Genomic DNA, 27,641 nt, shown 5'->3' with positions numbered 1-27,641 from the left:
GAAAAACAAACCCAATTTATTAAGAATGAAAATATTAAAAAAACACAATCATTTTAAATAGTCAAGTGCAAATGAGGTTGAATTTTAAATCATACTCTCCTTTAAAGATAACCAAAGGGAAATACTGAAATTGTTAAAACACAATTTACCAAGCTAACAACGATTCATCAAAGTGATGCAAATCTTCAGTGTTAGTCATTACTGAATTCAATGAACATGAAAAAAAATCATCCAGAAGATCCTGTTTTGCAGAACTTTCAAAATCAAATTTCTTCAAAGGCGATTTGAATGCTGATGGGTTTCTGTGGTCTTCAAGTCCATTTTCCTTTAGAGAACTGAAGTAATTAAGGTCATTATCTATGGCCTGAAAACTGGTATTTTTGCCAGTAGATATTGGCATGTCTGAATTGTCACCTCCCATTTCCAGGTATCTACATTCCTCTTCCTGTGGAAATTCTAAAGAACCAACAGTTGTAGCTGGGGACAGCAGCAGATCAGATAAAATGTCATCATAATTTGAACTGCTGCATTGGGACATGTCAGTGCCTTGAGAATTAATGGATTTTCTATCCCAAACATCAGCCTGCATTTCTTGGGTATATAACAAGCTTGTCTGCAAGGGTTCCATCTGCTTTCGTGTCTGGTCCTTGATAGTTTTCTTGCAAGAGTTTTTGTGTCTTGTCTTAGCTTTTACCAGTTTATCTAGTGAAGCTAATTTCTCTTTTTTAGCCTTAAGCTGCTGTAAAAGTGTTACGCGTAGTTGATGCGTTTTATCAATAAATGACCCAGTATTTTCAACAGATATAAAACTCTGATTTTCATGGCGGGCATTTTTCAGTAAATCTTGCTTAGGAAAAGCATCCAATGAAGCTGTTCTTTTAGTTACAGCTTCACCTTTTCTAGCGGGGACAAGATTTTTGACACGGATGTTTGCAAGAGAAAAAGTGGTCAGAGGTGACGTTGGAAGAGTTCTAGCTGAAGAATTTAATGTTGCCACTTTACTTTTTTGTGAAGATTTAGTTTGGAAACCACAGAAGTGGCCTGCTTGCCTAACAAATGAAATAGACTTTGTTTCTTTTTGCACTGATTTTTTGCAGTTTTTTGATTTACTCGGAACCACCACACTTTTAGGCATAAAGGAAGAATATTTTCCAAGTAAGCCATTTACCCAACTGGCTACAGATGGCTTAATTCCATTTGTACTGGGTGAGTGAAAGGTAGGACTTTGATGAGATGGAGCAGAAAGGTGGGGATTTATTTTTATTTCTTGACCGAACTCTACATTAGATGTTCCCAAATCAGTGTTTCCCAATTTTGTTTCGCTAGTTTTTTTCTGAGGATTCTTTGGATGGCAATTGTTGCTCTCGTCTACTGGAACTAAGGTGACTGCAGTTTCTGCCCCTTGTGGTAATAGTATTTCGGATGAGAAATTTATTTTGCCATTACTTAAAGTAACTGATGGTATAGTAACTAGGTTACTTGCCTTAATTGGCTGTCCTTCATGCATGGGAGCACTGGTATTTTCTAACACTACACTTTTCTTTTGAGTATCTCCTTCAGGGGTTAGTGGGCACGTATCTTTCTGATCCAACTCTTGCAACTGTAATGGACCTGTTCTGATTTTCTGCTTATTTTCTATAGCTCTATCTTCTAACAGCTGTCCACCTGAGTCAAGATTCAGTGCTACAACATCATCATCATCATCGTCAGACAGGTTGCCCAAGCCATGAAGCAAATTATTTTTCTGATTGCTTGCTAAGTTTTTTACTTCCTTTATATGTGTGTTCAGCATGTCAACTGCCTTATGACTAGTTAGAGGTACACTCTCTACAGTTTCATCATTGGAATATTTAACTGGAATTTTTGATGGTGCCGTCATTGTTTCTTCAACTTGTAAGTCCAAATAGTTGGTCATTTGTGGTGGCTTCCTTTCCCAAATGACAATATGTATTTCTGCAGAAGGAACCTCAAAAGTATGGTGTCTTCTGGAGAATGAACCTTTTAAGTCATCACATTCAAGCCACATTCCTAAAAATAAAATATGAACAATTCAGAATATTAGGGTACATTTCTTATCATTCATTTCAGATAAATAAATCTTTAATGCTCACTGAGTATGTGTATGTTCAACTATAATTTATGCATGGTTTATTGAAAATGGATAATTTTGAACTATGTGTACTGAAATATATCTGGTTTGTTTTTTCATTCTTCCTCTATACCTATTGACTTGTAGCTCTAAGAATTCGATAGAGAATTTGGAATAGCTAGTCAACTACTAACCATGTTTATAAGATTTAACTGAAAATCAGTTAGCAAACCACTACACTCTCAAGATTTCAAAATATCCAATGTTTATTGGATTCTCACAAAAAAAGCTTATGGCTTATTCATAGACATTGCATTATTCCTTATGCAATATATGTTATCTCATACAAATCAGCATTATTAACAGGTCTACAAAAGTTTTGAGTCACTTTCAAATGCTTCCCCCCGCCCCAAACATCTACATAAGTCACAAATATTCCACCGAGAGTCTCAAAAGAAAAACACCATTATTTGATATTTTGCAAGGCCATCTCTGCTTGACTGATTGGAGGTTTGTGTGCTCACCAATGGAGATCAAGAAAGTTGTTGCTTATAATTTATTTAAAGTCTCCTGTAAGTCTCCATTAAGCACAGATGGTTATCAGGTAATTCACACAAAAAGATGTGCCTTCAACTTTATTACTTTTAATTTTCTTCAAGTAGGGCAAACTTTCTGCTTCTTTGATAGGTAGCTAGTTCTGTGAATGCAAACATCAGAAAAACCAAGCTAAAATCTAATTAGATTTGGCTTGCTCTGAAGATTTACCCTAAAGGTCTATATATATTGTATACAATTAAACCAAGAAAGAAATACTAAACTAATCCCTAGACACCTACAAACTCTTCTTTGAACTTGAAGTTCCAGGAGGTTGGCTCTAACTAGAAACCATGTAAAGATATGTTGATGTTGGAATTATTTGGAAGGTTGTTTCCCATGTACTTTGAAGCATTGTATTATCATATGAGAGAGATAAATAGTTGCATACAGGTAGTCCTCGACTTATGACAATTGTGCCCAAAATGCCAGTAAGGAAATTGGGAACTGACATCCTAAGAGACATGACAGGTAGTTCTCGACTTATGATCACAACCGAGCTCAGAATTTCCATTACTAAGCAAGACATTTGTTAAGTGAGCTTTGCCCCGTTTTATCACTTTTCTTGCCACAGTTGTTAAGTGAATCACTGCAATCATTAAGTTAGTAACGAGGATGTTAAGTGAATCTGGCTTCCCCATTGACTGCTTGTGAGGAGGTCGCACAAAATGAACACACGATCCTGGGATGCTGCAACAGTTGTAAATGTGAAAAGTGGTCATAAATCACTTGAGTGTCATTGCAACGTCGAATGGTCACTAAATGAACTGTTGCAAGCCAAGGACTCTGTGTGTGTGTGTGTGTCTGTAGTGAGGGAGGGGCTAGCAGGAGGGATTTCTAGAATATTTCCATTTCAAGCCAGCCTCTTTGAAGGATGCTCTTGCCCTTTCTTCACCTTCATACTCACTATTTGGGGGGGGGGGGGGGTGGTGTTCTCAGGTTAATTCACACACATCCTCCTTTACCACTTTTGATCCCCCCCCCTCGATCTTTATGCTCCTAAAAGGTCTTTTGTATTTCTCTAACCCTTGGTCTCCTCCAAATGTGCCTCAGATACCATTGTATTATACTGGGACTGTTGGCATTACTAGCCAATTCAGATAGACAGATATTTAGGAAGGATAAAGCAGATACAGGGAATAGTGTCCTTACCATCTGAAGTCAAGATCCAGGTTATGAAGTGCTTTGCCTTCTGATATTGAACCACGGCTGTTACTTGATATGAATATTCTTGAAACTGAAAGGAGTAGGCCATCAAATTGTTATGTGGCAAGCCTTCAACAAAATGCACCATCAGAACTGAGGAGATCCTACCAAATAAACATAACAATTTGTGATTCTTGAAGCAAAAAACATCCCTGATACTAGTGTTAATTACCTCACCAAAACTGAAAACCTGCAGTGGGATTAAAAGCTAAATATCAGTAAGCCGTCTATGAGTTTTCACAAAGTCCTCGAGGAATGCAGAACATTTGGCACTCACACCCCAAGTGAGATTATATAAATGAATACAATTTATATAATCTTATTTGGGATGTTATTGTAACTCAGAATTGTTAAAGAGCAGATATGTTTCCCAACTGACTTCTTCGTATTTATATAATATCATTCAAGAACTGAATTCACACATTATGTTAAGCCATGCTAGTTGACCATGATTTACTGAATAAACTACAGTTAGAGTAACATAGAATGCTCTGTGAAAAATATGGTATGGTTTGGCTTGATGAATGCAAACAATTCTGCTCCCAACTATGAAATCAAGAAGCCATAAATGCAGATCTTAAAATTTTACATTCGCTGTCACTTATTATTGCTGACCAACTACTGATGTAGTTTTATCTCATTTGGGGATTATAATAAAATTCTCACTTACTTTTCTAAAACCATTTTTCTTCTTTGAGATGTGTGATTGCACTTATTACAGGGAGCAACATGAGCAGCATTCAGTGGGTGCCACTCTGGGATTATATTTGTAAACGTTGTCATTGCCTGCTGACAACTAAAAATAAGATGAATATATATTCAAATGAAACAAGGTTAATAATTCATTCCTACATTTACAGGATGTCATCAGTTAGGACAATTCATATTTAAAGAATGGTGCACATATACTTCACTTAAATTATGAGATACTATTCAATATTATAAAAGTTGTATCTTCTGGAATTTTAAACTCTGGAGGGATAATTTGAGATTGAACTCAATAAATCCACCTGAAATTTTTTTTTGTAAAATAAAGCTATTTTACTTCTATTTCAGAAACACATAAAAATCTAACCATCAAGATAAAGTACTTTATAAATCTCAATTAGGACTACTTTAGATGAGTTATAATCAAATTGGTACAAATTATCTCTTTGAAAATTTAAATCTTCAATAGATGCCTTCATCCAAATGGGGTTTTCTGCATCAAAATATTGAATATGGGTGTTTAAGATGTTTGATTTTTCTGAAAATTACTGTATTTTTATGTATATGTAGTCTCAACGTGTTTTCCTGTCTGCTATTTTATACCTTATTTTTTTCTTCATCCTTCATGTTTTGCTTTAGTTTAAAGAGCAGAGAAAATACAAATGCAGGAGAGCTAAATATGAATGCTAATTTGGGATAGTAAGAATTGATCTGATAAATAAAATGATTGAACTAAGATGTAAATTACTGAAGGGAAGTTCAGGATGAAGTTACCACCTGTAATTGTCTTCCTCTTTTATGCTGAGAGAAAACATACAGTAAGACACTTTAAAGAAATATGTTTATGTCTCAATGCATACAATTACAACAGTTAGGATAAATCCTGAATGGCAAGAATAAAAACTCAACCTCTCTCAAGTATAACAGCAGAGGGTTATGCTGTTTCAAAGCTGCGACTCAAGATGCCCAGTAGGCAAATCACATGCTCACAACCGCCCTCTCCTGCCTGTATAATGTATTATTTACAAAATACTGATTGAAATGCATGGTTATACCAAGGAGGAAGAACGTGCAGAATTTAGAGAAACTAACCTATTGTTGATGTGGTAGCCACACTGCAAACATTCAAACTTCCAGGAGAAAGAATGGAGAAAGAGATTCTCTATATGACGATCTTTCCGCAGAAGTAATGGAAAAGCAAAAACTGGACTTTCTTCCTTCCCTTTGAAGGAAAACACAAGACAAAAAATGTAGTTGTAATTCATGTAACATTCATTATTTCAAATGAGATGTGAAGGATATAGTTTTAAATATACTCTATTTTCTAAAAATGTGTTTTAAGTATTAAGAAATTGTAATAGCCAATTTTTTTCTTAGCAAGTATTTGTGTGCCAGTTTATATTACTGTAACATGCATAATATATATTGCTGATAGTTCATATAATGAAAGGATAAGAGATGAAAGGATCAAAGGCATTGATACATCTATATTTAATATAAATCTCTCTAGTTAGAAAGATCTGTAAGTATACATTTGGACTACAGATTACACATTGTGTTTCCTAGTGTTGAAAAATTAAAATAACATGTAATATTTTTCAGAAACTGACGCTATAAACTTTACATTATGTAAATAGGGGAGTATATCACTGAAGGGGTGGCTACTAGACTAATTAACCCCAACTCCCCCCTGTGTTTCCTGCTCTCCATCTACCCATCTTTTAAATTTCATATTATTGTACTTCCATTGTTTTATTTTTATTGTTTTATTCCTTTGCTATTGTCAAAATGTTTACATTTTATCTCCCCCTCCCCTTTCCCGGTTTTATTGTTGTAAGCCCCCCAGAGTAGCCCTATGGCAAGATGGGTGGCAAATAAATTAAATAAATAAACCTCAAGTTGAAGAAATCCTGCCAAATTCTTATAAAGGTGTAGCTCCCCACTGCTTTACAGATGTATGATAACAGCACATACATACATATACTGTATATTTGAGACTCCAATCCTGTCCTTAATTATCCAAGAATACTGATTTAAGTATGGATTGGAGACCTGCATATGTAAGAAATGTGTCTCTTGCTTTATAGAAGGGTGCAGGGAATTCTGATAAAAAGAGAACAAAAAAACCCAGATACTTAAAAAGATCTAATTCTACTCTTCATATACACCCTATTGCTGATGCAGAATAAAAAGTAGAAAACTGACTAGCTTACTAAACAGAAAATTACTTGCTAATATTAGCCAACATTCTGGGAATTCCTCAACTACATACTTTATTTTATATTATTACAATGCTGGTACAACTAATGCCAAAGTTATGATATGGTGCTACAAGAATTAAATATAAAGGACTCTTGGGGCTCACGTTTGATAATTTTTCTTTCTTTCCTTGCACTGAACAGTTCCTTCTTCCTTTTCCTTCTTTGTCAGTTTGAACACAGCAGCAAACTACCGTATTTTTCAGAGTATAAGACGCACCAAGGTTTTGAACAGGCAAATTAAAAAAAAAAAGTTTTTGCACTCTGCAAACCTCTCAAAAATGGCCCATTTTTCACGAAAACGGGGCCATTTCTTTTCCCAAAAATGGGCATGAATACTTAGGTGGCTTGTAGAATGTTCCTGGGAGTGGGGGTTGGCAAAAACGAGCCTGTTTTTTATCCAAAAAAACGGGCATTAGGAAGCTTATAGAGTGCTCCTGGGAGTTGGAGGGGGGGGCAAAATAGAGCAAAAAACGGCCCATTTTTTGCTCTTTTTTGCCCTCCCCAGCCCCCAGGAGCTCTCTGAAAGCCTCCTACAAGCTATGCACGCCCATGTTGGTGAAGGGGGCGGGGTTTCAGTAGCAAAACAATGCTGTATTCAGTGTATAAGATGCACCCAGATTTTCAGCCTCTTTTTTTGAGGAAAAAGGTGCGTCTTATATGCCAAAAAATATGGTAGTCTCAGAGGAGTTTGACACTGTTTTGTAGAAGCATTAGAAACCATACTCTACTATCTCAAACAACGCTGCTTACAGTGTGTCTTATGTCTAGGGTCTGGGAAGAATGAAGTGTCTTGAGCTCTTAAAGTGCAAAACTATGTAGCCAGGCAGGATCCATTCCTGTTTACTATTTCTACATTCAAATGATTTCTCCTCTTCACCAATGCTTAAAACAACAATGCTGCATTGAGTCAAAAAAACAATTCTATTCCCTTCAAGAAGCCTAGAAACATTAGGGCTTTCGCACCTTTCTGTTCAGGTTCCCTAGCAACTGATATCCAGAGGAACAGTGCTTCTGAAAGTGGAGGTAATATACAGCTATCATGACTAGCACCTTTATTTTTCATAAACCTGCCAATAGTCATCTAGTCTAAGAGAGCAGTGTGATGATTGGTGGCAAATGCCGTGGTTCATTACTTTCTTTTCCAGGATTTCCCCCCCATTCAGCCTTGTACAAACACAAGGTTTGCTTTTAAAAATATTTCAGAATTAATCCTTACCATCTTCATGCAGAGCCAGGAAAGATTCATCTGAAAATCCCAGAGTGGTCCTGCTAATGAGTGTGAGGATAAGCAAGAAAAATCTACTTTTTGTCTCAATATAAGGCTGCTTCCTTTTACTAAACTGACACTCAAAAATTTTTATATTCAAAGGAAGTATACCGCTAAATATTCAGATATTAGACACCAGCTACTAAAATATTAGCTCATGTCTTCATGCTGAGTTTGAGAGTTTCCCAGGAAACTCTGGCTCAGAAAGTAGAAAGAATATAAACATTAACCATAGAAATTAATCACAAATATAATCAAGTTTCCAGCTAATGGATAGATCAGGGTTAGCATGTATATACTAATATATAACTCAGAATGTTTCTGCTGCTCTATCAAAAGAATTGGGGGGGAGGGGGGGCACATGTAAGAAAACAAACTGCAGTGGTTAAAAATGCAGTTTATTGTTTAATCTTTCTTCTCCCCCGTTTGCAAAAACAAACTTAAAACCCCTCACAGAAATACACATTTAACAATTACTTACCAAATGTACACCCAAGCAATGGCTGAAGTTGGAGAAATATACTATTCCTGATGTCATTTAAATGGGATTCAGCTCTTGCCAAAACATCCAAAGGAACTTCTGAAGCAAGTTCATCTGTATAAAACAGTTCGCTAATCAATATCCTTTTTTATCCCCAAAACACCTCATTTCAGCAATGAACTAGGTACGGTTTAGAATTGCAGATATTTATAAGGAAAAGCTTTTGCTATATAATTCGGCTCCCGCAGCCATCAGAAAATATGCTGACTGGAAGCTGCATAAGAACTATTAGTTAATATGCTTGCCAAAGCCAAATTTGTATTCTGCTCTTATGAAATGCTTTCTAAAGAGCACTCTGAGGAAACGTAGGATCTTTTAAAAATCGATCCAATATTTCCCTAGTCACCCACTAGAAAAACAGGATTCTCATAGATTAGCTGACTACCATTACATTTCTATTTTATCTTGTCACATCTGGATGCTAATACTGGATGGCAAAGTGGTAAGAATGGCATGTGAAAGTGGAAATGAGACCTACAAAAAAAGTAAACCTTAACAGCATTTTAACTGATTAGCTTTCATTAGAGCTGATTTGATTATTCTAAGGTTTTTAAGAACCCTACCTAAGCTTTCATTTCCCAGCATTAAAGGTTGCTATACATCAGTGGTGGATTCTGGATCCCGTTCCAACTGGTATGGTTGGAATAGGCTCGGCGTCCACATGGATGCACGCAGCATACGCACATGCATCTTAGCGCCTTTGCAACGCTCCAGCTGCTCAGCGGAGCGTGGCGCAGGCACTGTATGTGCCGTACGCGGAAGCGCCAAAGACTTAAAAGACCGGTAAGGAGCTCGGGCGGGCCCTCCGTAGCACTGTACCGGAACGGTATCCGGTGCTCCGGGCAGGTTCTGGTATGCCCATACTGGAGCGTACCGCCTGAAATCCACCACTGCTATACATTCTAGAAACAAATCTGATTCCAGAGCAAAACAAGGATACCATAACCCCTACAACGATTTTTACTTTTTATATATACCATATTTTTTGGAGTATAAGACACATCTTTCTTCCCCGAAAAAAGCATGGAAATGGTGCCAAATATAGCCATTTTTGGGCTCCAAAGCCCTGCCCCCTCATCCCATTTTTGCAAAAAACTGGGCATTTTCTGCCAAAACAGGAGCGTCTTTGCCTTCCCCCGCTGAAGCCTGCAGAGTGCTCCTGGGGACCGGGGAGGACAAAAACTTTTTTTTCTTACTTACCTCTTAGAAATCTTGGTGTATCTTATACACCGGTGTGTCTTATAGTCTGAAAAATACGGTATATTTTACATATACCACAATATATTAAGTAACATGTCTCCAAAATAAACAACCCCCTGACTCCCCGATTGGGCTTACCCCTTTGGCAAGTGTTCACAAGTGCAGCAGCTTCGCTATATTTTGTGAGCAGACTCTGGATCACCGAGGTGCTTTTGGAGAGTCCAGTCAGCATTCTTAATGTTTCCAAATGTACCAGTATTGACAGAATGCAATCTAACCAGCAGAGAGCATGTGAATTTCTCCACTGAAGCCGCAAAGGCTCCTGCACAGATGACTTGCTTTGTTGCAGATCCTGAGACATTGACGGAGCCATCTCAGGGGCTGACAATAACTGTGTTTGCACACTGAGCACTTCTGGTGAGTGTTCTTGAGCTCCCAAGCCCATTTTCTGGTTGATGGATTCAGCTTCATCAGAAAAAGTTGGCTGCTTGGCTTCTGAAAAATCAGACTGGCCTGATGGAGTCCTAATTGGATTATTTCCATTGCAGTTGGGAATAAGATCAGATCTGAATGTCTCCTCAGTGTCCATCAAGTCATCAGTCCTAATCGATTTTAAGGATGGTTCAATAGAAGAGGTCAATAGGTTTGTGCCAGATAACTTTCTTTTCCCACAAGTGCCCTGAGATGAATAACCTTTTGCATCGCTGGGAATTATAATAGTGCTTAGCGGTACAGACCCTAGAGGGTAAATGCACTGAAATAAAAACAAAACGAAGACATTACATTTACATTTAGTCCAAGTAGATTAATAGCATATGATGCACATTTCAGGAATGAAATGGAGAAACAGTCACAGAAATATTCACTACAGTCATAGTCCTCAACTTACAACCACAATGTGGACTAGAATTTTCTTTGCTAAGCAAGGCAGTTGTTAAGTGAGTCACGTCTGATTTTATGACCTTTTCTGCCACACTTTTTAAGCAAATGGCTGAAGTGTCTGGCCTGCAGCCATCTTTTCTTTTGGATCTTTGGCCTGCCACACTTTCTATTATTCCACTATGCATTTCTATTGTGGGAAAATGGGAGGGGAGGTTGTAAGGAGTTACATACTATGTAGTCATAACAAAATTCTTTCTAGAAAGCCAAGGTCATCATTTGTCTCTGCACCTCACTGGAACTGCCAGCATGGCAGTGGGAGATTGGACCATGTGATGGACTTGTACGTGTGGGGGCAAGATCATGAACTTACAACTAGGGTGGGAAAACCGGGAAGCTTTCAGATTCGGCTTTTCCCTGATGTGCCAACATGACTCTCTTAATAAATTGGAACTTCGAGAAATACTTTGCCTTGGACTCTGATTTACTTTTGGATGCTATTTGGAATGCTTGTTAAGTGAATCACATGGTCATAAAATGAATCCAGCTTTCCTCCATTGATTTGCTTGTCAGAAGACAGCTGGGAAGATTACAAATGGCGATCAGATGACTCTGGGGCACTGCAACTGTCATAAAGATATGGTTGCCAAGTGCCCAAATTTTGATCACGTGATCGTGGGGAATGCTGCAATAGTTGTAAGTGTGAGGACCGGTCATAAATCACTTTTTCCAGTGCCGATGTAACTGGGAAGAGTTACTAAAAGTCGAGGACTTCCTGTACAGAAATTAGGCATCCAATTAAAAACTATTAAAATCCCAGTCTATTTTAAACAGTACTGTTCTCTGATACAACACTTTTTTCTCAAAAAACCATCCCTGATACTGCACAGCAACAAATCTATAAAATTATTTCCTTTGCATGGAGTGTCTGTTTAAAATTATTTACGAGGTGGGGAGGGAAGCATGTTTTTGAAGGCTATTTTTAAGTGTTACTTTTCTAGACATCTGTGTGCTTAGAAATACAATTCTGCTACTGGTTCCTTCCTGTATTCCACATAAATGAAGGATATTTCTAGTTTCCTTGAATCAAGGTTAAATTTTACACACTGCAGGCTCTAGCTAGCCACTCTCTTTCTTTTTTAGTTTTTTTCCCCCTACTGATTAACCTGCCTTCCCTTTCATTGCTGCAATCTTTTTTCATGTCTTTATCCACAACCAGAGTGGTACCTATTGCCTCTTTCTCACATAGCCTACTCTGACAAGTAAAAGATGGGAATGAGTTTAATATCAAAAGAGCCAATGCGTCCTTCTTTTCGGGTTCTTCCTTCTTCTTCCTGCAATTTATTTTTTGTGCTAACATGCCTCTACAATTCAGAACACTTTGAAAGCTCCATAAAGGATTCTTCTTTCACTGGTAAACTTTTTTAAAATCTATAAAACAGGGTGTGAATACTAAAAGGCAAGATTCATGTTCACAGATATACCTGAGGTAAGCAGGGACTGAAGCAGACACTTAATATCCATAAATTAAGAGATGTTTAACTACACGAGGGGCATAAGTCTGGGGAGGGAGAGAAGCTAGGAATTCCATCACTTACGGAAAAGGGCCAACTTTTTTGTATTATGAGTGGTCTAGGAAAATTAAACTCAACATAAGCACATTAAATTTATCTTAAGACTTTAAATATCAGTTTTAGTTTTTATTTTATATACCATCTATGTAAATTGGGGAAAGTGATTCTGGGACTCACAAAATAGGTTGGGGAACGACACAAATCCACAAATTTACCAATGCTAATTAATATAAAAACATGTCTAAAAATTAGCTACACTTTTTTACATTTAAAAATCAACACACGTTATAACTTTAGGTATACTAAGCAGATTACTCTATAAATTATCTATGAAGTCTAAGAAGGCCACAGATAATGGGAGTGGAATGGGTACTTTGCTTTCAAATCATTTTTTTCATATTGTACATCATATAATTCATTATATGTAGATTTTCTTGAAAACCATTTTGCTGAAAGATATCATGCTTGACCTTAATAGAACCTAGATACACTATATTGCCAAAGGTATTCGCTCACCCATCCAAATAATCAGAATCAGGTGTTCCAATCACTTCCATGGTCACAGGTGTATAAAATCAAGTACCTAGGCACGCAGACTGTTTTTACAAACATTTGTGAAAGAATGGGTCGCTCTCAGCAGCTCAGTGAATTCCAGCGTGGAACTGTGATAGGATGCCACCTGTGCAACAAATCCAGTTGTGAAATTTTCTCGCTCCTAAATATTCCACAGTCAAGTGTCAGCTGTATTATAAGAACGTGGAAGTGTTTGGGGACGACAGCAACTCAGCCACGAAGTGGTAGGCCAGGTAAACTGTCAAGAGCTGGGTCAGCAGATGCTGAGGCGCATAATGCAAAGAAGTCATCAACTTTCTGCAGAGTCAATTGCTACAGACTTCCAAATGTCATGTGGCCTTCAGATTAGCTCAAGAAGAGAGCTTCATGGAATGGGTTTCCATGGCCGAGCAGCTGCATCCAAGCCATACATCACCAAGTGCAATGCAAGGCGTCAGATGCAGTGGTGTAAAGCACGCCACCACTGGACTCTAGAGCAGTGGAGACGCGTTCTCTGGAGTGATGAATCGCGCTTTTCCATTTGGCAATCTGATGGCAGAGTCTGGGTTTGGCGGTTGCCAGGAGAACGGTACTTGTCTGACTGCATTGTGCCAAGTGTAAAGTTTGGTGGAGGGGGGATTATGGTGTGGGGTTGTTTTTCAGGAGCTGGGCTTGGCCCCTTAGTTCCAGTGAAATGAACTCTGAATGCTTCAGTATACCAAGACATTTCGGACAATTCCATGCTCCCAACTTTGTGGGAACAGTTTGGAGCTGGCCCCTTCCTCTTCCAACATGACTGTGCACCAGTGCACAAAGCAAGGTCCATAAAGACACGGATGACAGAGTCTGGTGTGGATGAACTTGACTGGCCTGCAGAGAGTCCTGACCTCAACCCGATAGAACACCTTTGGGATGAATTCGAGCGGAGACTCAGAGCCAGGCCTTCTCGTCCAACATCAGTGTGTGACCTCACAAATGCGCTTCTGGAAGAATGGTCACAAATTCCCATCAACACACTCCTAAACCTTGTGGACAGCCTTCCCAGAAGAGTTGAAGCTGTTAGAGCTGCAAAGGGTGGATCGACGTCATATTGAACCCTATGGATCAGGAATGGGATGTCACTTACAGTAAGTTCATATGCGAGTAAAGGCAGGTGAGCGAATACTTTTGGCAATATAGTGTAGTTGATATCCTTGTCTGTGAACTACTCAGTGATGAAGTAGAACAATAATTATCTGGTATATCACAAAAGGTATCCAGATTAAGGAGAACAGAATATAGAAAGGTTATAAGAAAACTTTAAGTCAAGAAGTTCCCAGACTACTGAAATACCTGTGGATTTTCACACAGAAAAATAGATTCTTCAAAATTGATGTGGTATTTTCTTATGTGTCGCATCAAACCAATCCTTTTACAGGCTGGGCAGCATCCATCTGGAGTTTCGTCAGCAGAATTACAATTCTGAAAAGATTAATACCAGACAACACGTGTATTGAGCTGAAAGATCAAAACACTGCAAAATAATTTTTATAAAATGAAATGCTTAAATTTGACATCAAGCAAACAACACTAAACAAATAAATATTAGAACAATTCATATCATTGATAATTTGACTTTTATAGAATGTTCACTTGTGTTTACATAGAGAATAACACATTACTATAATTCTGAACTCCTGTATATTTCATGAACTAGAACAAATATTTTCACATATATTTGTACTAAGATCAGAAAATAGTAAATCTTTCGCCATTTCAGTAAGATTTCCGTGGAAAAAATAATTTTATAAGAAAGTAAGAGGTCATATATTAAAATTAGACCTGTAAAATCAAATTTTAAAAAAATCTCAAAATTGAGAAGGAACTTTGCACAATGTGAAAAAGAACTGAACTGACTTTTCCCAAATACCCCACCATGTGGAGTGCAGATGTCCCTACATCAGTCACTTGCAAACCATTTCCAATCTTCAGGGAATCCATCATTCTGAGGCACTGGCTAAATTACCATGTCACTTGTAACATTTTCAAGTTCTAAGGAGTTTTCTCCCATATATTCTGAAAAATAAAAAGTGGACAGAAAAAAAGTTACATAAGCATTTTTCTCAGAGCAATTCTTAGAAAGCATAGTCTAGAAGAAACGTGTGGGAATGGGATAAGAGGACAGTGCTTAATTACTGTATATCAAAATAAAGAACAAAGAATAGAGCAGGGAAATGGAGATACAATGCCACCAGACTAAACTTAAAAATGTACATCTCTTATAAAACAGGTGAATTAATCACCTCAACACTCTTTCAAATACTACTGCATTTGATCTGTGTTTACAAACAGGAGAGAATGTTTCAATCACTACCTATGCTATTTTTCAAATCCGAACGCATGACAGATTATGACTTCAATATTTTGCCCTATTAATGCAATGCTGCTAGGTTTAGGCAGACAGACTCACCTACATTGTATGCTAGACTTCATGTGTGGCCCAATAGCCCTGTTCCTCTAATTCACAGGCGCTCGAGTAACACCCTCCTTTTTTGAGACCCATTCCTCCTATAATCAATCCTATTTGCAAGAACCCCAGCAAGATACAAGGGGGCAAACTCCAGATAAATACAAGTGCAAAGAGAACTCTATTTCAGAAAAAACATTCCTGATGATCAAGAAGGGTCTGGGGAGAAGTTGGTGGAAGTGCAGCTGTCCTGCACTTCCACCAACTAGGGAAGGCGGTGATGGCATAAATCAGTGATGGCACGCAGAGCCCTCTCTGTGGGCATGCGAGCCGTCACCCCAGCTCAGTTGCACCACGCGTGCCTCCTGCTAGCAGATAGTTTTCGGGTCTCTGCCACACATGTGCGGGGGGGGGCACATGTGGGGATCATGCGGGCATGCGGGGTGGTCATGCATGCATGCATGGGGTACTGGGGGGTGGCACACACATTGTATTATGGATGCGTGTGCACACACACTTTCAGCACGCGACAACAAAAAGGTTAGCCATCACTGGCATAATCTTTTTGTGTAAAGCAAAGAACATCAGGCAGGGTATCACAAGAAGAACTGGCCTCAGTTTGTTCAATGCAGAGCTCGTCTCAACCTGAAGGAGAGTGATGTTTTTCTCTCCACAAGAAACTTCATTACATCAGGAGGCTGATGGCAGTTGACATCTTCATTCCTTAAGATGCGTAACAATCAAGTGACAGCTGATCCTGATCCAATTCTAGCTGCTTATCCCAGGAATTATGCGATATAATTATGCATGATGGCACACAATACTACCTGCCTTTTAGGACTATGCTTAGGAAGGTTTGTGGTCACAGCTTTAGCTTCATATCCATTTCTTGTTAGCTTTAATGAATGTTAATTATGGTGTAGTATTACAAGAGCTCTAATATAATGATCAGGATTTCAACAACTGATTTAGAAGGTAACTTTAAAAAGAATTATATAATGCAGTGCAATTACAAGAAATGTGAAAGAAAGAGGGGCACAAATAATCATAGGGAGGCTGTAGAATAATGCAGGACTATAAAATAATCAAGAGAACAGCAAATGTATCTCAAAAATTAAACATGAGGATTTAGGAATTAAAAGAGTGCATTCAAATTGAGGTAATGTTTTCCTCAGTCCTGTAAAACTGAGAGAACTAATTAAAATATCTAAATTAATTTGGAAGCTTTAGAGTTCATTGTTTTATTACTACTACCAAAACTCTATTCTGTAAAGTGTTCTTCTTATGAGAAATGTTTACTTATATAAATCAACTTGTCTTTGATAAAATGCACTAATTGCGTGCAGAACTATGATATCCTGCAATTAATGCTACATTAAGAGTGTCTAAATGCCACTGCCACATTTGTTTTATTCAACAATTTTGAATAAAATCTATACTCATGTTGTGCATATAAGCATGAAAGAATGTATATAGAATCCTTAACCAGCTTTATCTATTGCCTGTTTCACATATAAACTATGTGTTTAAGAATCAAATATGAACTGGAATTATTTAGTTCAGATAGTGTAGAGACAAATAACAGGCTTCCTCCACCTCTTTTGGGCCTCTATTCCAATAAATATGGTCAATGACAAACCACTGCTGAAGTTCTAAAACAAAATATCTAATAGGCTATCCTTGAAATAGCATGCATTCTTTCAGGAGTTCAAAATGACATGCACAGCATTCCCTCCCCTAAAGTTTCCTCAAAACAGCTTGGCTTTATCAAATGAGTTTCCATAGTTGAGGGTGAACTTGCCTGTCTGAATATTGTGATATACAAGCATACAAACACATCTTTTTTTTCTTGTTTTTATTTCCAAGGAAATCTTACAGATTTCAATATACTATTTAAAAAGAAAACATTAAACTTAAAAATGCAAATAGGAACATTTGTATACATGTGAAGGTACATTGGACCTATCCAAATTAGCTTCCAAATTCTGTGCATATTTTAAAAAGGTAAAGACAGAGGATAAGATGTGTATTGATATACACATTCAACTAAGCATCAGATCTAGATGAACTTGAAATATGTGGTTGAGATTTTGAAGTTCTTGGTGCTATGGCACTCAGAAATGCAGTATATGTATACACAAGGCCAGGCATCGATATGGAAATGCCAGATATGGAAATAAATATCTTTATCACTGAGATAGATTACTCCAGCCATCTCTTTAATATAGCTTGGCTGATCATAAATAGAAATCCTGCCTATTGCTGCTTTATTATCATTACTTTATTATACAGTACTCATTTTTCTATGTGAAAAATGCAAAACTCTTAACTATCTTAGACATAGATGCAATGTTGCCCTATTCTGCAGCAGGATACCAAATCTGTGAGTATTATTTCTTATTTCCCTTAAGAGCTGACATCTGGAATGTGATTGGTTCCATATTCATTATGATTTTCATCATAAATCAGGAATATGGGCAGGAATAATTGTTCTAAAAACACATTTTTTTGCAAAAGAAAAACACAGGAAGTGGCATAAATGTATAAATATAAAATAATCATGATCAAAATAAATGGCATCACTTGATATAGATGACCAACTGGATAAAAATGAAAGTTATTTAAGAAACTGGGGATTGCTGTTCAATGAAATAGGAAAAAAAAACCCTGTAAATTGAACAAATTTATAAAACTATCAATCTTTCCTATAGGCCCTATAGTATAGGGCTACTGTTAAGTAAATTAATGCTCATGATGTATGGTTCTTTCATCTATTGGTGCATATGCGATAACCTTGTTGCAAGGTGTAGTGCAAAAAGTACACAGAATGCACAGCAAATAAAAACTGTAACACTAAGATACTTTACGCACAGATACCATAATTCATAGCACAATGTAATGGTGCTATGACCTTGCAATCATGACGTTGCAATTATGTCTGTGGGGGAGAGCCATGTTTCTTCATTTCTCCAGAGGAATGGTTACAGCTCCAAGAAATCCAAACCTATGGATGGACAAGGTAAGACTCTTTAAACTGTAAGTCAGATTCTTCATATAAAGATTGTTCTGTGCCATATTGACTTAAGAATTCAAATTAGAAGAGCAATGCTTTTTATATTTCAATGTTACAACTCTACTACTATGTTAAAAAGAGTATTGTCTCTACACTCTGTTGTTATAGAAACTGGGCAAAGCTGGAGGGTAAAGGAGAATATGTGTAGCTCAGGGATGAAATGAGAGGTCCTTGGTGCTCTCTGAGCTTGCTTGTTTCTTGCAGAGGTTTCATTACCCTAAGTAGGTAACTTCATCAGTGCTAGTTCTGGAAGCTGAAAGGTTGAGATATAAAGCTAGTTTGGGGAAAAACATTTTGATTACAATTAGCATTATTTATCTCCAACTCATAGGCTATAATTCTTTCTTTGCCAACATCTGACAGAAAATACTACCAATATCATTATCACTGTAGATTAAACAAAGTATCTACCTGAAACACACTGACAAATATTTATCTTATACATATTGACAATATAGTGATTTTTACTATATCATAGTTTATTGTGTGTGGGGTGGGGGGGAGTGTTTGGCAATAAGTTAGACAACATGGCTATATTGGAGCTTCTTAACATGTTGACAGCCTATCACAGTGGAACACAATGAACAATTAAAGGAAGTGAAAAACAGTGATGTTGGATATGAAAAGCAAGCACGATTTTTCAATAGAGTTTCATGAAGAATGCTATGAAATATTCAAAGTCCAATCACTTTTAATGCACTTTCTGGCATGGGAAGTATAACAGAATTTAATATTAGCTATACACAAATATGACTTAGAATGTCACTGCTCCAATGTAATGATGTTTGGGGTGCATGTTAAGAAATGCCATTTTCAGATGCGTTTAATCAATTTCAGTATTACAGTTGCTATCTGAAATGGTTCCACTCGGTTTTATATAACAATGTACTTTATTACCACATAAAGCAAAGCATTTATACAAATAAATACCATGAGAACATACACGACAGAAACACCAAATATGTTTGCCTATGTCCATGATGACAAAGAATCACAACTGTACTATTAATCCTATTCTGTGCTAAACAATATGAAAGTATTATGAATTAATGAATATGGCTACACGGTGCTATAAATTTTCATAGATTAAGTACATTGATAGAAAACATACTGAAGGGTATTACATTTCCTTGAAAGTTTTCTGCAGTTCAGATTAAGTAGTAGTACTGTGCAACTGAAAAGGAATATTGTCCATAAACACATAAATAGCAATTACAGATATTCCTCGACTCATAACTATTTGTTTAGTGACTATTCAAAGTTACAATGGTACTGAAAAAAAATAGCTTATGACCATTTTTTACACTTATGACTGTTGCAGCATCCCCACAATCAAAATTTGGACACTTGGCAACTGGTTCATATTTATGACAGTTGCAATGTTGCAGTGCAGTATTGTGAACTTCTGACAAGCAAGTCAATGGGAAAGCCAAATTCATTTAACAATCATGTTACTAACTTAGCAACTGCAGTGATTCACTTAACAATTGTTGCAAGAAAGTTTGCAAAATGGGGCAAACTTAACTATCTTGCTTAGCAACAGAAATTTTCGGTTCAATTGTGGTTGTAAGTTGAGGACTACCTGCATACTGAATAAATCAGCATTCAAAGAATTCAATTTGATACCATTAAAATCATATAGCACAAAATACTGTTTCCAGCTTCCTTTGTGCTACAGCATTTACCACTTAATCACTTAAAAGCATTGCCTAACTATCACTGAAGCAATATGATGTCTGTGCTCATTACTGTTATATTAGCACAATGATAACCAAGAAACATATAGTAAATACGCAGTGGTAAAATTGCCTTTAGAAAATATATACCCTTGGTAAGGTGCTCCAAACTAAAAGATATAGAATTGAATAAAAATAAGTACTAATATCATGATTAAGTATTGTAAAATCAATGCATACCAGTCATATGCTAAAACCAAAGCAACATGTCTATGCACCATGTAACAGAGGTCCATAATCATTTTTTTTAATTGAAGCCTGCCAAGTTTCACTTATAACTAGACATTTCTCTGGAAATCTCTGATGCAAGGTCACTATACATAATTTAAAAATATTTTAACCAGGATAGTCTCAAAGGTGCTTTTCAAAAAGGCAACTGGGCTTTATTTTTCCTTGAAGACATTTTGCTTTTCATCTAAGAAGCTTCATCAGTTCTGATTGGATGTGCTGGGAGGATGGAAGGATTAATTCTGATAGATGCTGTCAGATCCGTCTGACAGAGCTAATCCTTCCAATCCCACCACCATCCAGTTAGAACTGATGAAGCTTTTTGGATGAAAAGCGAAACATCTTCAAGGAAAAACAAAGACAGTCCAGCTGCCTTTTGAAAAAGCACTTTTGAGACAACCATGACCTGGCTGATTGAGAATCTCCATAGACATTTAACCAGAATAATGTTGCTGTTGAAAAATATACTGCATATCAATGGTGGAATTGGCAAAACAGTGGCATTCTGTCTCGTGGATAAACCAGGTGTGCAGAAGTCAATCCTATGGAGTTCAATTAAGTTTACTTTCGGGGAATTCCTGGCTCTCCCTTAAGATTCATGCATGTAGCAAACCCAACACCTGATTTCCATAAAGAAAAAAAATTACAGGTGAGTTTTCACCCATCTGATCAACTCCAGGTGCACAGAATTACAACTCCGAGATGCAGCTAATCTTAGAAACTTCTGGAGTTGCAGTCGGACAGAGCTGAAGGGCATTATCTTGAACACTGATGCTTGTGAAAACTCTGTCCTAGCTGCGTATGCCCAAAGCTGATGATTCTAAGCGATTTGGTTTGAAATTTAGAATAGAATAGATAGGAATAGAATAGAATTAGAATAGAAAAGAAAAGAAATAGAAATAGAATAGCCAGCACAGAATAGAATAGCAGAGTTGGAAGGAACTTTGGAGGTCTTCTAGTCCAACCCCCTGATTAGGCAGGAAATCCTACACCACTTCAGACAAATGGCTATCCAACATCTTCTTAAAAGCTTCCCGTGTTACAGCTTTCACAACTTCTGGAGGCAAGTTGTTCCACTGATTAATTGTTCAGGAAATTTCCCCTTAGTAAATTGCTTCCCTCCTTGATTAGTTTCCACCCATTGCTTCTTGCACTGCCCTCAGGTGCCTTGGAGAATAGTTTGACTCCCTCTTCTTTGTGGCAATCCCTGAGATATTGGAACACTGCTATCATGTCTCCCCTGGTCCTTCTTTTCATTAAACTAGACATACCCAATTCCTGCAACCGTTCTTCATATGTTTTAGCCTCCAGTCTCCTAATCATCTCTGTTGCTCTTCTCTGCACTCTTTCTAGAGTCTCCACATCTTTTTACACCGTGGTGACCAAAACTGGATGCAGTATTCCAAGTGTGGCCTTGGAATTATAAAGTGGTATTAACACTTCACGTGATCTTGATCCTGTCCCTCTGTTGATGTTTATGTAGCCTAGAACTGTGTTGGCTTTTTTGGCAGCTGCTGCACACTGCTGGCTCCTATTTAAATGGTTGTCCACTAGGACTCCAAGATCCCTCTCAGTTACTACTATTGAGCAAGGTACCACCTATACTGTACCTGTGCACGTTGTTTTATATCATTAAAAATCAGCAGTCCAAAAAAATGTTAATTAATGAAGTTTTCTTAGCTACCTGCATACACGAAAGTGCAGGAACCCAAGGAAGCCCGTGTTCAAGCATGCACCAAGCCCCGTTTCTCTACCCGTGAAGGCCCGCAGGCAAGGGAATTACTCACACCATACAGAACGCATTGATACTCGTGGTGACGCCAGACCACGCAGCAACCTGGCGAAAAGCGGGACTAGCAAAACGGGAGCACGGGCTCCCTCCCCCCATTAAGGAAACCTATAACCCGGGCACGATTTAAAGGCTCAGCTCACCTTCTTGGGTCTCCACGCGCTGAGCCTGAAGAAAGCCACGCCGGTTCAAGCCTCCTTCGAGAAACCGCCCGCCGCTGCGATTGCCTGACGACGTTCGCAGCGCGCTCAGGCCGGCTGAGGCCTGGTGCAACTTCCGGCGAGTCCTCTTGAAACCGTGCCCCGCGAAAAGAGAGTCCTGGTCCCGAACTGCCCCGCCTCTTCTTCCGAGCATGTGCGCGAGGCGGGTGGTGGTTAAAAAAAAAAGGCCCTCTGGAAGATACGGCGGTTTGAATTTTCTTTTTCCTTGGGAAACGCCTACCGAGGGCGCGGGGAAGTTAAGAGGCCGCTAATGCGAAAATTATTCTGTGGGATTTAAAAAACTCCCCCCCCCCTTCTTAGTTTTGTGGCGTGGGAAATGTAAGACTCCCGATTTAAGTCATGGCTCCAGATTCATTCCTCCATAGGATGATTTCTCTTACTAAATACTGTATGCTGCCTTGAGGCTACTATAGTCCTAGATGCAATCCTTTAAAAATAAATCCTGTTGAGTCTCCGAGGGGATGATCTACTACTGCAAAGTAACTCCCGAGGTATTTTCCTCTAAACTTTTGCTTTGGGGGTCTCTTTCATTGCCATTTTATGGTATCAAAACTGGTTCGTTCCATATGTTTGCCGAGAGAACGGAGGTATTCTACATTCCTAAATATAATTTCATCCGCTCGATATTTTATGTAATTTTCTTAAGAACTGGACAAGCAAATTAGTTTTAAACAACTAATGCATTTTAAATAGCGTGGTTTAAAACTGATCCCTTTACTCTCTGGAGGTAGGCATTATGCATTTCTTGTGTTTAAGACTTGTGCATGAATTCTTCATTAAAATGTTTAGTTAAAGGGCTCTTTGGCAGAAAGAGTTTGGGAACCTTAAATGTGTTAGGTCTAGTCAGTCATTCTTAAGAACGATAAACTGTTAAAATTAATTGTTTGGGCAAAGGGGCATGTAGCAACAAAGGCTAACAGCATATATACTCTGCAACTGGGAGTCTTTATCCTCCACTAATTTCTCTGTACTTTGTTTAAAGTTGTTGCCCATCCCCGTGCAAAAAACAAAATTTCACATTGTAATTAAGATCTCCATGAAACATTTCCCCTTTTTTTCTGAATCTTTCATATTCAGCTTTACCAAATCATCTTTGATTCTGTTACTTATTTTTACAATATATAAATATATCCTTTTTTAAAAAAAAGATACTCAAAAGCGAAGGCACTGGCACTTAAAATGTACACTACAAAACTGTCATTATCAAATTGAATTGAAACGGTAAAGCTCTGACTGAAGAAAATGATCCAGGTGCTTTTTCTGAAATTAGAAAAACAGACTGAAACTTGGGACCTGCATGGCTTTCCTTTATGTGTACAAGAAATAGACCTTAGAAAGTGAAGATATTTTCAAGAAAGCCTCTCCTGCCATTGTTAATGCGCAGAGAGTTTCATATCAAGATAGACTATTTATCAAGCTTACAGCATCTAAGCTATTAGGGCTTTCAACGTTAAAATTTAAAGTTTGAATTGTGAGGAGAAAATATTTATAGGATTGTGAGGATGCCTAATTGTCAAATTGTCACAGGCTACTTGTTCCAGTTTCTTGGACAATTTGCAACTTCTTCAGTTATATGGTATCCTTTTTGTGCTACTTCTAGCAAACTTGTAGATGTATTCCAAGTGTGGGTGTATCATAGATTGGTAGAAAAGCGTTATAATATGGACAGATTCCGTTTTATTTCACAGTTACCTCCAAGCACTTGTATTGTGTCTTTTCCACAGCAGGAGCAGAAGTTGAAGCAATATTTTTCATTGATCTATCTGCCATAAACTCAAGAACCCATTCGTGGTCAGTTATGCAGTATGTAAGTGAAGTCAGAATTTTGCTCTCATATGCTCACTTTAGGTTTGTTTATTCTAAACCATGCTTGGCATTTTCATATTTATTCTTTCACTAATTCTTTTTGTTTAATTATTCTTACTAAGCTGATGTTGTCTGCAAACTTAGTCATCTCATTGCTTATTTCTTATCCCAGTTCATGTGTTGTGCTAAGCCAAATTATAATTTGTTTGGGTTTTAGCTTTGTATATTGGGTAACTACAGAAATTTTGGTTTATAAACTATAATCAATGTCTTAAGAGTATCATGTAAATCCCATGAATTGTGCTTTATTCAATAAACCATTTATTTTAAATGTATTGACTACCCAACTCCAGTGTTCATATGGAATTATATGAGTCATGACTTTGTGTGTATTTGCATCTGGCCACAGTGGTTTGGAAACATTGCTCCATTAGGATGTACCGTGTTTTCCCGAAAATAAGACATGGACTTATTTTCTTTCGACCCTGGAAATAAGCGCTTGGCCTTATTTTCAGGGAGGTCTTATAATTTTTGAGGTGCAGGAGGCAGCAAGCATGGTCACCTCATGGCTGCTGCTGTGTTGGAATATTTTCGGGGAGGGCTTATTTTAGTGCATGAGCTCAAAAGCCCAATTGGGATTATTATCCGGGGAGGTCTTATTTTCAGGGAAACAGGGTATGAAACCAGCTAATTTGTACTTTTCTCAGTAAATAAATCTATAATAAAGGGATTTTAAAAGTTGTGAATTGTGAAATGACTTATATTTGCCTTCAGCTTACATCCATTTGTTTAACAACTGTTCAAAATTACAATGAAAAAAAACTTTTTACCACTAGTCCTTGCACTTACGATAGTCACAGTGTTCCCATGGTCATGTGATCAAAATGTGGATGCTTAGAAACTCGATGTGTATTTACAATAATTGCATCCTCCAGGAGTCATGTGATCACCATTCTAACTTACCCGGGTGCTTCTGAAGAGCAAAGTCAATGGGCAAAGCCTGATTAATTTAATGATGACATGATTCACTTAACTGTAGTGATTTACTTAACAACTGCAGCAAAAAGTTGTAAAATTGGATGTGACTCACTTAACAACTGCACTCAGCAATAGACATTCTGCTCCCAATTGTGGCAGTAAGTCTAGGGCTACCTCTATGTAAACAAACATATTGATACTGTGTTAGGAAGATTTCCTTTTTGTGCTTTATTGATCTTTATTTATTTCAGTAGTAATTCACTAGTTCATCTAGAAAAGACATTAAGTAATCAGTCTGTAATTTAGTGGACTCTGATCTTTCCCGATTTGCCAACATGTTTTTATTTAGAAGTGCGATTGAGTTCAACCTAAATATACAATTATAGTCTTAGTTTGGATCTGTCCAACAAAATAGGACAGAGTAGTATTTTTGTTATTTATCTGGATTTTTTTATTATTACAGTTAGTCCTTGATTTACAACCACATTTGGGACCAGAATTTCCATTGGTAAGGCAGTTGTTAAGTGAGTGTTAAGCAGTTTTACAAATTTGTTGTCCTTATTAAGCAAATAAACTGGTTATTAAGTAAACCATGCAGTTGTTAAGTGTATCCAGTTCCCCAATTGACTTTGCTTGCTGGAAGCTTCTGGGAAGGTTTCAAATGAAGGTCACATGACCCCATTGTAAATACATGCCAATTGCCAAGTGTCCAAATTTTGATCACATAGTCATGGAGATGCTATGAATGTTGCAAGTGTAAGGACCAGTTATAAGCCATTTTTTAGTGCTGCTGTAACTTTGAATGGTCACTAAATGAATAATTATAAGTTAAGGACTACCTGTATGTAAGGCCCAGTTTGGTATAGTGGTTAAGGTATCAGACTAGAAACCAAGAGACCATGAGATTTTAAAGCAGGATTAATTACAATAAGCTAATTCTCGTAAAATATCAATACAATCCCATATGTGATTACTGACAGCTTCTAACAACTTCAGTGGGACTTTTCCCCTACTAGGTGAGTGTAAACATTTCTCCAAAATGGTCTACTTGCTTCTTAAAGAGAAAATTGGAATTAATACGACCACTGAATATAAAAAATTTATACGGATACAAATTTTTCTGCAACAAAGTGCAGTAAACAAATGTATTATAAGTGATGAATATGTAAATCAGTTGTTTTATTTATTTTATTTTTCAAGATTTATAGACCGCCCCCTCTCCCCGAAGGGACTCGGGGCGGTGTACAGACATCTCATTAAAAACCAGATACAAAAGATAAATACCCTTAAATACCCTTAAAATCGATTTTAAAGATTCATATTTCTTTAATAAGTTGATAACGTTGTCATAACAAGTGTCTAGTGCGGTGGGCTGTAATCCATGAAGGTGTGTGCTGTAATACAAGTATCAGTCAATGACATGTTCCAAAACTCTTTAGTTGAAAGTAGTATCTTGAAATGTCTTTGTTTCCATTGGGATATGTACAAATAAATTGCTCATCCTTTTCTCTATAGATTTCTATATAGAACACAAATGGAAAAAGAAAATTAGGAGTAAAGCCAGATGAATGGGAGGTAAGAAAAAAGGTAATTCTTTTAAGATAAAGAGATAATTTTTAAAGGTAAAGGAAAGAAAATAGAGACAATAACAAAAACAAAAGTATAACAAAAAGTATAGTCACCAGGCAAATACCTGTTTCAAGGAAAAGCTGATCTTCCAGTTCACTTTCAGAGGTATTCATGCTTTTTAGCAGGTAGCCATTTACACTTCAAACCAGTCCCTTGTTTTCAACATTGCCCTCTGTTATTCTTAGTAAATTTAAGATGACATCCCCTCCCTTCCAAATTAATAGTTAACAATTTGGGGAAAACATCTAGATAGATAGATAGATAGATAGATAGATAGATAGATAGATAGATAGATAGATAGATAGATGATTGATAGACAGACAGACAGACAGACAGACAGATGAACAGACATTGTATGTTGGTATTTTTGGTCTTCACTTTTATATGTATTCATTTATTAACTTCTATTTCTTATTCCAAAATAACATCAAATAGGTCAATTTCTCCTGAAAAAGTTGGATGACACATTCCGTTCCACCTGAGGGTTTATGCCATTCTTACTAAGAAGACAAAAAAGATTGATAAGAAAAACGATGTTATAGTTTTGCAGATTTATTAATAGGGAATCTAAATGGATCTAGGGAGATAACTTTAAAAGTAATTTATTTATTTAATTATTTGATGATGATTAATTATTTATAACTTTCCAACCTGCAAATGTTGCTTTAAAAAACTTGATCTTGCAAACAAAATTGTGCATACTTTCCCCCCCTTTCTTTTGTAATCCTTAACAATTATTCTGAAATCAGTAATGCATCTAACGCGTTAAATAAATCTCTAAAGGAGGATTAGGAACCATAGGTAGAGCTTCAGTGGTAATATCTTCTAAATTCTCCTCAGTTACTTCCTGCTTTCTTTTTCAAT

The 27,641-nt window shown here is 37.2% G+C and overlaps 1 protein-coding gene and 1 long non-coding RNA gene across 6 annotated transcripts; one reads left to right on the top strand and one right to left on the bottom strand.

The window, feature by feature from the left end:
• USPL1 (ubiquitin specific peptidase like 1) lies at positions 1-22,638 on the bottom strand. Of its 5 annotated transcripts, none has more exons than XM_081952693.1 (9): positions 22,287-22,638; positions 14,877-14,926; positions 14,204-14,332; positions 10,005-10,620; positions 8,607-8,720; positions 5,690-5,819; positions 4,560-4,685; positions 3,836-3,993; positions 1-2,028 (listed from the first exon to the last, which is right to left on the bottom strand). In XM_081952693.1, exons 1-9 carry the CDS (start codon positions 22,495-22,497, stop codon positions 146-148), a joined length of 3,417 nt encoding a protein of 1,138 aa, XP_081808819.1. In that variant the 5' UTR covers positions 22,498-22,638; the 3' UTR covers positions 1-145. The 5 variants fall into 5 exon arrangements, with proteins under 5 accessions (XP_081808819.1, XP_081808820.1, XP_081808821.1 ...); XM_081952694.1 differs by having other exon boundaries at positions 14,768-14,926; positions 22,287-22,381; XM_081952695.1 differs by having other exon boundaries at positions 14,810-14,926; positions 22,287-22,381.
• Positions 22,639-22,720: 82 nt separating this feature from the next.
• On the top strand, positions 22,721-27,350 carry LOC309391885. The gene is made up of 4 exons (XR_014175349.1): positions 22,721-22,855; positions 24,089-24,171; positions 26,664-26,723; positions 27,213-27,350. It is a non-coding gene; the product is annotated as an uncharacterized lncRNA (long non-coding RNA).
• The last annotated feature ends 291 nt before the right edge of the window (positions 27,351-27,641 follow it).

This window comes from Natrix helvetica (assembly GCF_964273705.1).
Source record: "Natrix helvetica genome assembly, chromosome: 4".
Taxonomy (NCBI): Eukaryota; Metazoa; Chordata; class Lepidosauria; order Squamata; family Natricidae; genus Natrix; species Natrix helvetica.
This window is presented reverse-complemented; position numbering and strand designations above follow the sequence as displayed.

Bases quoted from the DNA above. Each gene is read 5' to 3' on its own strand.
- USPL1 (XM_081952693.1), bottom strand. From the start codon at position 22,497: ATGCTCGGAAGAAGAGGCGGGGCAGTTCGGGACCAGGACTCTCTTTTC. The intron at 10,621-14,203 runs GTATTTCAGTAG...TTTTTATTTCAG, and splicing joins TTCTGTGTGAAAATCCACAG to TGCATTTACCCTCTAGGGTC. The intron at 2,029-3,835 runs GTAAGGACACTA...TTTTATTTTTAG, and splicing joins CTGGATCTTGACTTCAGATG to GAATGTGGCTTGAATGTGAT.